The sequence below is a fragment of the Arachis ipaensis genome, chromosome B10 (assembly GCF_000816755.2).
Source record: "Arachis ipaensis cultivar K30076 chromosome B10, Araip1.1, whole genome shotgun sequence".
Taxonomy (NCBI): Eukaryota; Viridiplantae; Streptophyta; class Magnoliopsida; order Fabales; family Fabaceae; genus Arachis; species Arachis ipaensis.
In genome coordinates this window covers 121004455-121014108 of record NC_029794.2, presented here as the reverse complement: position 1 = coordinate 121014108, position 9654 = coordinate 121004455, and the positions used below count along the sequence as shown (strand labels likewise).

At 42.3% G+C, this 9654-nt stretch overlaps 1 protein-coding gene across 1 annotated transcript; it reads left to right on the top strand.

The window, feature by feature from the left end:
• Nucleotides 4532–6548, top strand: LOC107623579 (UDP-glycosyltransferase 89B1). Its single transcript, XM_016325903.2, has one exon. It carries the CDS (start codon nt 4753–4755, stop codon nt 6196–6198), a length of 1446 nt encoding a protein of 481 aa, XP_016181389.1. The 5' UTR covers nt 4532–4752; the 3' UTR covers nt 6199–6548.

The window sequence follows — 9654 nt, the reverse complement described above, 5'->3', positions numbered from 1 at the left end:
ACAACTTTTATCATTTTAGTATCTTATTTAAAATTTTTTATATTGGTCTCGGAGATCCAGTTTTGAGTATCATAATAGTCCCAGGATTCTTTCTAATACTAAATCAGCAAACTAAGTGCTGAGCTAACTTTGTCTTGTCACACTAGACACGGGATTGTACAACGTTGTTTTGTTTTGGTGTTTAAACAAGGCAACAATGAGAAGACGAAGAAGAGTTTATATGATGTACATATAGTAAATTAATTTTGAATTTGAGGGTGAAAGTCTTTAAATCTCAAAGACTACTATTAAAATTTAGTCGAAAGGTTTACTTGACATCATATCAATGACATCATATCAAAGGCTGTCCGGGTTTATATTTTGTTTGATGCCGTTGGCTTGACAGTTGACGTCACTTTTAGCAAACTAAGGAAGCTAAAGTGTAAACTTCAAGTTTAACATGATGGCCTGCGTAATCTCCATGAGATAGAAACATGTTCATGACTTGATTAGTGTATTGTCTTTGATAAAGTACCATACTAGCATCATGTCCAATACTTTTTTTTTAATATAAAATAGCATATCAGCATGTTTAGAAAAGGACAGGTATGCAATGGTAGGTTAAATTTATATGATAATATAATTTCAAAGACTATCTTAATAAATAAATTATTTATTAGATAATTTTAACCAACTCTTTTAAGTTTTTTATTTAAACTTTTTTTCTCGCTTCCCGTGATATACGTTTTTTTTTTTGGTGACTTCCCGTGATATACGTTTAAAATGTTGATTGACTTCCGAAAATATTAGCTATTTTTTCTATCTAAAAATAATAATGATTTGAGCTCCTTTTTTCAAAATAAATAAATTTGAAGCCACACTTTTGGTAGGCTAAATATATATAATTTAGTTTTAATATATTTACAGTATAAATAATTTTATATATTATTATTTAAAAAGTATAGAGAAAAACACCCATAAAAATAAGGGCAATTTACTATAATAAATAAAATGGAAACCAATTTTACCAGAATGCACAAAATGAAAAATGGATACCAAAATGCATTTTTCGCATAATTTATGTAAACCGCGACAGGGGTCCTGCGGTTTATAGAATACAAGTAATCCGCTATAGGGGTGTCGCGGATTACGTGCAAGGAGAATTGATCATAAACCGCGATAGGGGTGTTGCGGTTTACGTGTGGGCGTGAATTGTGCGTAAACCGCGAGAGGGGTGTAGCGGTTTATGCATTACTATAAATACGCTGAAGGGGTCTCGCGGATTACATTTATCTTGGAAGAAAAAGTATTATAGAGAGAGAAGTAGTGATTTTCTAGAGAGAGGAATAAAGAGAAAAGTGGTTGAGTTGAGTTGAGATCGGAGCCGGGACCATGGCGGAGGCACGCAATCTATACAGGCTCAACGGCGTTACGCACGTGGCTGGGAGCATAAATGAAATGGTTAGCATTATAATTTTTAGTTAATGTATTTTGTATAATGTTGTTCGGATTTTTCGTTGTTTTGGTTATTTTTAGTTTCGTTATTGTTAGTTAATGTATTTAAATTTAGATTTAAATTATTATTTTAATCGTTTATGTCTTTCATTGAATTTTGTTATTAGAAAATAGGAAGTGTATGTTACCAGTTTAAACTTTAAAATTGTAGTTATGTGGTAGATGACTATAAATTACTGTTGGATTTTTTTATATGTTTGGTTTATTCTGTGACATGTTCCAGCCGACTAGGTGTATATATAGTGTCCGAAGGCAGCAGAACATGCCTCTGCATGACAGGATCATACCATATCTGGAGAGGACCGGTTTGTACCACCTGGCGAGGCTCAACGCCAGGTGGTTCTGGTTGGACGAGCCCTTAGTCAGTGCTTTCACTGAGAGATAGCGTCCTGAGACGCATACCTTTCATATGCCCTTTGGAGAGTGCACTATCACGTTGCAGAATGTAGCATACCAGTTGGGACTGCCCGTGGATGGTTTACCTGTATCCGGGTGCCTTACTGATTTTGAGAAGTTTATGGAAGAAGGCAGACCAGCGTGGGAGTGGTTTGAGGAACTGTTTGGCGAGCTGCCACCACAGAATAAGGTGAAGCAGTATACAGTTCACTTCACCTGGTTTCATGAGAGGTTCAGGGTGCTGCCAGATGATGCTACGGAGGAGACCGTACGCATATATGCACGGGCTTATATTATGATGCTGCTTTCCACTTAGTTGTTCGGTGACAAGAGTAGAAACCGGGTTTATATACGGTGGTTTCCCTTTGTGGCGAGACTTGATGATATGGGCAGTTATAGCTGGGGGTCGGCAGCGTTGGCCTGGCTATATCGATGCATGTGTCGGGTGGCCAATAGAAACGTGACGAACTTGGCAGGCCACCTGCAGCTACTGCAGTCATGGATTTTCTAGCGGTTTTCTAGCCTCAGGCCGCGGGGTTTCGACACATATTCCTTCCCATTGGCATCTAGGTATACATATTTGTATAGTTATGCTTGAGACTGTAACTTTTTTTTATTATGGTTATACTTGTTAACTTTCTATAACGTCTTTTACGTTTAGGTGGGCCACATATCTGCCTTCATCCGACCGCAAGGAGGAGAGAGTCATCCAGTGTCGCCTAGCGTTGGACCGATTAGGCGATCGAGATGTAAGTTTATTCATTTTCTTTCAATTTTTATGTAGTACTTGACTATATATTTGTTAGTTAATTTGTTCTGTCAATTTTGATTTAGTACTTAACTAATTAATGTATTCTGTCAATATCTGTAGATTGTTTGGGAGCCTTATGCTTCGCTCGACGTGATGGCTGTTGTTCATCCATAGATTCTCACCGAGGAGCACAGTCGGTTATGGCGTACATGTACTTGCTTGATATACTTCGCCGTCATTGAGTGGCACTAGGTGGATAGGGTGCTGCCACAGTTGGGTGGCGTTCGGCACGAGCCTGAGTCGGTATCGAACATTGATTGGCTCCATGCCAAGGATGTGAGGAGTGGGGACAGATGGTTCGCGAGCTACTACCAGGTATGGCACCTTAGTTGACAGAACAGGTTCGATGCTGTCCTGAGTATCCCCGGGTGCCTAATCCCGGGCCGTCCGCAGACTTCCTGCCGTGGTGGTACAGAGTGGCTCTTAGGTTTCTGTCACCAGATTCCTTGATTGTCGATCCTAGGGCCGAGGAGATCTCACAGGATGTTGTTCAGAGAGGGTCGTCACAAGCTCCTCCGAGGGTACCCATGCCAAACATGCCAAATAACAAGCGCGTCGAGCGGCGACGACGCGTTGGTACCCGGGCTACAGACCAGGAGTGGCGATGGCTGGATGACATGATTCAGGATGACAGATCCGGTGGCGACAGAGTCGGACATGCCGATCACCGTGTTCGGGGTGGCCGTCCTCAGCGTCGGGGTGGTTCATCAGGGGGCACATCTGCTGGTCCTGGTGATAGACCCGCTGAGCATGCAACGGCGGAGACCTAGGAGGTTCCTCTTACACATGTTTCCAGCTCCCAGATATACCACGACATCCATGGCCAGATATATGATGACCTGGCGGGTCCGACTTTCACGATGGATATGGACCACGAGGTTGGGAGTTCACAGTTCTATTCCGACTTTGCATATCTCATCCGGGATGACGGCCCTCCGCATTTTCAGCAGCAGACCCCACAGGATCAGGTGCTTGAGACCCAGCCCCAGATGGACGTTGCGCAGGGGTACCGCCCAGATATGGATGATATGCAGCGGTACCAGCCGCAGATGTCTGACCCTCATGGATTCCAGCCCCAGCTACATGTAGACCTGAATGAGTCTGCTGGTAGTCCGTATGATAGTTGGTTGGGCATGGGAGGGACGCCTGCATCTGCATATGCGCGTGGGCATGCTGGTCGATCCTCCAGCACAGCAGCACCAGAGGCCCACCAGAGTGAGACGGGCCGCTCGATGTGGTACAGGGTCGCATCTCCTGGACGCATTTGGACATGACTCTGTCGACGAGGATGAGAATAGGCAGGGGCCGTAGCTTACTATTTTATGTTTCCATTGATGATATCTATGTATGTCGGATTTACCATGTACTTTTGTATTATATGTGTTTGTACTTAGTTTATTTCCATTGAATTAGGTGTATGTAATGTATGTTTTTTTGTTAACCACACACTTTGTTTTATGTTTATGTAAATTGTATACTAATGCATAAACCGCTACATCTCTCTCGCAGTTTATGTACAATTCACGCCTACACGTAAATTGCGACACTCCTGTTGCAGTTTATGATCAGTTCTCCACATAATCTGCGACACTCTTATAGCAGATTACGTGTATTTTATAAACCACGAGACCTCTGTCGCGATTTACATAAATTACGAAAAATGTATTTTAGTATCCATTTTTCATTTTGTGCATTATGATAAAATTGGTTTAGGGTTCATTATAGTAAATTGGTTACATAAAATTGGTTCCATTTTATTCATTATAGTAAATTGCTCTAAAAATAAGTAATCATTAAAATAATTTAAAATCCTTTCGTCGCTAAGATAGTTTGTCCTTAGCAGTTAGCTGGGGGTGAGGGTAGGTAAGCAAGCCTGTTAAGTCTTGCAACGCCCACGATGGATGACTTCTTAGTTCTTAACTTCTTATACTTTTGACACTTTGACTCATAAACGGCGTACTTCATATCAACTTCACTGTCTCTTCTTAGTTAGTATTACTTATGATATAGTTTACCAAGTTGGGAAACACCCTTCTGGCCTCAATTCAACCATGAACGGTCCAAACGGCAACAACCCACCACCACCCCACATCCTGGTGGTTCCGTTCCCATCACAGGGCCACATGATACCCCTCTTAGACCTAACCCACAAGCTAGCCTCCACCGACACCGCCATCACCATCACCATTCTCACCACCCCAAAGAACCTCACCTTCCTCGACCCTCTCCTCTCTTCTTTCTCAGCCATCATCCACCCCTTGGTCCTCCCCTTACCTTCCCACCCATCCCTCCCTCCGGGCGTAGAAAACTCCAAAGGCATGCCAACCTCCGTGCCTTCCCTCATGCTTTCTTTCTCCAACCTCTACAACCCTCTCCTCCACTGGTTCCACTCCCACCCTTCCCCTCCTCAACTCATCATCTCCGACATGTTCTCCGGCTGGACTCAAAACCTCGCCACCCACCTCAACATTCGCAGAATCGTCTTTTCCCCTTCTGGATCCTTCGCTCTCTCCGCCATATACTTCCTCTGGGCCCATGTCCCCAACCGCCAAAACCCTAACGATCAAAACGAACTCGTTTCCTTCCACACCCTCCCGAATTCCCCAAAATACCCCTGGTGGCAGGTCTCGCCGTTGTTCCGAAGATATGCATCGGGTGTCCCCGGTTCGGAGCATTTTAGGGATTGGTTCCTCGCGAACATAGCCAGTTGGGGACTCGTTATTAACTCGTTCAACGAGTTGGAGAAGCCATATCTTGAACACCTAAAGAAGGAGCTTCGCCATGATCGCGTTTGGGCGGTTGGACCGTTACTTCCAGATCCGGAAGGCCTAAACCAAAAGAACTCGTCGTTTATCTCAGAAAGAGGAGGAACTAGTTCTGTTCCCATAAACGACGTCGTTTCGTGGCTTGATAAGCGAAACCGCCGCGAGGTGGTGTATTTGTGTTTTGGAAGCCAGGTTGTGCTTTCGGTGGAACAGACAGTCGCGATTGGTTCAGCTTTGGAGAAAAGTGGGGTCCACTTCGTGTGGTCGGTAAAAGAAGGTGGGGATGATCGGTGCGTTGATTTCATGTCTGGGTTTGAGGACAGGATGGCTGGGAGGGGTTTAGTTATAAGGGGTTGGGCCCCGCAAGTTGTGATACTCAGACACGTGGCGGTTGGGGCGTTTGTCAGTCACTGCGGGTGGAACTCGGTGATGGAATCGGTCGTTGCCGGTGTGCCGGTGCTGGCGTGGCCTATGTCTGCGGACCAATTTGTGGATGCTACGCTGCTTGTGGAGGAGTTGAAGGTGGCCAAGACGGTGTGTGAAGGGGACAGAGCAGTTCCTGACTCGGATGAGTTTGCCCGAGTTTTGGCGGAGACGGTGAATGTACGCGATAACCCGGAGGCAACTCGGGCGCTGAAGCTTCGGGAAGCGGCGCTTCAGTCTATTCGAGAAGGGGGAAGCTCTGAGAAGGATTTGAGGAGCTTGGTTGGGAAAATTCATAGCTTGGTTTAATTTTTCCTTTTTTTTTTTAAAGAAAAAATAAGCTTTGCTGAAAAATGTTTTAAAAACATTAATGGTAAAGAAATGAAAAATAAGAAAATTGAAATTGATATTCCACAAGCTTGACTGTTCGAAGCTCCACCATCAAATAAGGCTAGGGATCTAAATCGACAGGTTGGTCATATTTTTTTTTCCGTGAATCATGCACAATATATGATGAATTTCGTATTATAGATTTTGAGGCTGTTAGGCTTTTGATGCTATCTTGCTGGCTTTTTTTTGGGGGTTGACTGGTTTTATCGTAGAGGATTAGTTAGAGCTATCTTGCTGAAGTATAATAAATATGGAATTTTAGTTTTGAACTGTTTGTTCCTCAATTGCATTGCCTTTGAGCCTTTGGTTATGTAACTTTTTTTTTTCTCGTGGTGGTGGTTTCAGTTTATTTCTTTGCCCATTGTATTACATAACTGAGAGGCTAGTTGGCAGTAGTAGTAGTTCAGTAGTGTAGTTAGTAGGCAGAATTAACATGCAAGTTGTTATTGAGTTAGTTATGTGGCAGTTAGTGACAGTTAAGTAGTTGGAAGATATTTATCACGTATACTAATTGCAGAGTAGTAAAGCTCTATATATACTCAGCTAGCTTATGGTAGAATGTGTGGTGAGCAACTCCTATATGTGCAGATGATGCCTACTTGTAGGGGTGGCAGCGGGGCGGGTAGGGGCGGGTTTTTGCTCTCCCCGACCCCGCCCCGCCTGACAAAAAACCCGCATAAAACCCGCCCCGCCCTACCCGCGGGTAGTAAAATGTGCGGGTATTACCTAAATCCGCCCCGCCCCGCCCCTCTTAAAAACCCGTCCCGCTAAAAACCCGTCCCGGTACGGGGCGAGGTGGATACTCGCGGATTCGGGTGGTATTACCATCCCTACCTACTTGTGGAGACATCTTCTTCTGATGGAGCACTTCATTCAGAACATAATAAAGAATTAAACACACTCAACAAGAACGGAAGAAGATCTGGAAATATTATTACCCTATTCGAGTTAGGGAAGTTCCAAGGCTATTCTCCACTTATTTCTCTGTAATAGTAAATTATTATCCCCCTTACAATATGATGCAGGAGTATATATTTGTATGTTTGTGTTAGTCTAGTTTAGCATATGCTATTATATTGTATTATGAGTTAGTCCCACATTGTTTAAGTCATAAAAGTTTTTTCCTTCTTTACTAGTATAAATATGCATATGCATATGTATCTTTTTTACTTATCAAGTTGAATTGATTGTGTTATATATTAAATAAGTTGGCTTAGTCAATCAAATTCTTTGAGAATAAGAGGTGCATCAAAGTGGGTTATTAGCTATTTTCATGATAGTGGAGTTGGGAAATGGATCCTCTCCATTTTTTTTTTCATTGGAGAGAATAAAGTGTGATCTCTTACCTTTAATTCTAAGTAAAACCAAAAATTAATAAGAGAGAGGGAACAATAAATGATGAGATCAAACACTGAAAACTATCCAATTTTTTTCTCATTGAAAAAGATCCACTCCAGTAGAGTTGTTAATCTTACTTAAATTGGTGACTATGGCCCCCTTGGGTAAAAAATGGCAACGGTCCCCATGGAGCCCCCTCCTCCATTATCTCATTCCCCTTCATGGGTAAGACTTGGGTACCATAAACATAATTTAACCAACAAACATTATCTCCAGCGCGAAATTTTCCTAGGACGGGGATAGGGACAAAATTTTCTCGAGGCATGGTGGCGAATTTTTCTTACGGGAATGGGGGACAAAATTTTTTGCAGCTGCGGAGATTCGAGCGGGGATTTCTGTCCCCACATTTTTTGAATATATTAAATTATTTAGACACACTTAGTTTATTTCTCACTTTGGTTTTTTAGTCATTTCCGAATATATATAAGTGAGAACGCTAATCCCTTTTCCCTCTCACTAGCGTCGCTCACCCAGTCACCCTCACCCCTGTCCTCACGACACCCCTTTCTGTGTTCTCTCCATCCTTTCTACACCTAACCAGGCACCTCCGAACACCTTCCTCGTCATTGTTCGTCTCACCTCGCCGTCCCACTCACCGCGCAATCACCGGGCACAACGGCGTTCTCTTTCCCGGCGCTTTTCTCTGTCCCCTCACGGTGCCATCTCCGCATCACGCCATTTCCCCTCCACACCGCTCTGTTTCCTGCCTCGCCATGGCGTTCCCGCAACTTGTGGAAAGCAGCTGCCGAAGCGTCCCCTAATTCGTGGAAAGAACTCATCGTTGCGTCCCCTAACTCCTCCAACGAAGTCGCCGTCGCATTCCCCCACTACAGCAGCCAGTTATCCGTCCTCTTCCTCCTCCTCCACTTTCACCTGATTTCAGGTTTGATGCTCCTTTTTCCTTTTTGTTTTTTTTTTTTTTTAGATTTTTTGTTTTTTTTGATAACCTCCTTTTTATAATCTTTGTTATGCGTTCTCTGAATAATCTGTTTTATTATGTCTTTTTTTGTTGATTTATTGCAGTTTATAATTTATCTTCCTTTGTATATTATACATTAGGCTTATATTCCTCTTCTGCAAAATAGCAAGTTCCACTTTTTTCCAGGAAAAAACATTGTTGATTGCTGCTGGATCTATGCTGTCAAGGTTTGCTAGATGATTAAATAGATTATCTTAAGTCCTTTTAGATGCTAATGTTAGAATAAATAATTTTATTATCCCAAATCATCCATATTAAATCATCAAAAATATATCATATTATAATGCGGAAGCGTACCTGAATTCATAAACATGAATCATACGATCGGAAAAGTTTGGATCTTGTGGTTCTTTCGATCTTCCTCAACCAAAGCCTTCTGTATTCCTAGGAGGCTGTACTGTAACTTCATACATTAGATATGGAACTACCGCAGCTTTTATCACATTAAATGTCGTGACTAAACCACGCCAATCACCATCCTAATATACTCAACGACATAGATCAAATTTGGATGAGTAATATGGAAATTACATGCCAAGTGATCTCATGCATGTCTATTTCCAGTTGGTCCAACTTTATTGAGATCAAACACAATACAAATATTGCAAAATGAACATTTCACATAACATGAAATAAACCATCAACTTAATTCTGCAGAAAATAACTCAATATCTGTCATAGGACATATAGCATAAACTCCCACTAAACCAAGACATCACAACTATTGACACCCATCCGAGCAGTGTGCTCATGAAAGACTTTAGGGATCAATCCCTTGGTTAATGGGTCTGCTAGCATATACTCTGTTCCTATATGTTCTATGAAAATCTGTTTTTCTTAAACTTTCTCCTTAACAACTAAGAACTTGATGTCTGTATGCTTCGATTTTGTCAAGCTCTTATTGTTATTGGAGTATAGTACTGCTGACTTATTGTCACAAAATATCTTTAATGGCCTTTCAATGTCATCTACTATATGAAGCTTAGTGACAAAGTTTC

Excerpts from the sequence above, each read along its gene's own strand:
- LOC107623579 (XM_016325903.2), top strand. The coding sequence starts at position 4,753 with ATGAACGGTCCAAACGGCAACAACCCACCACCACCCCACATCCTGGTG.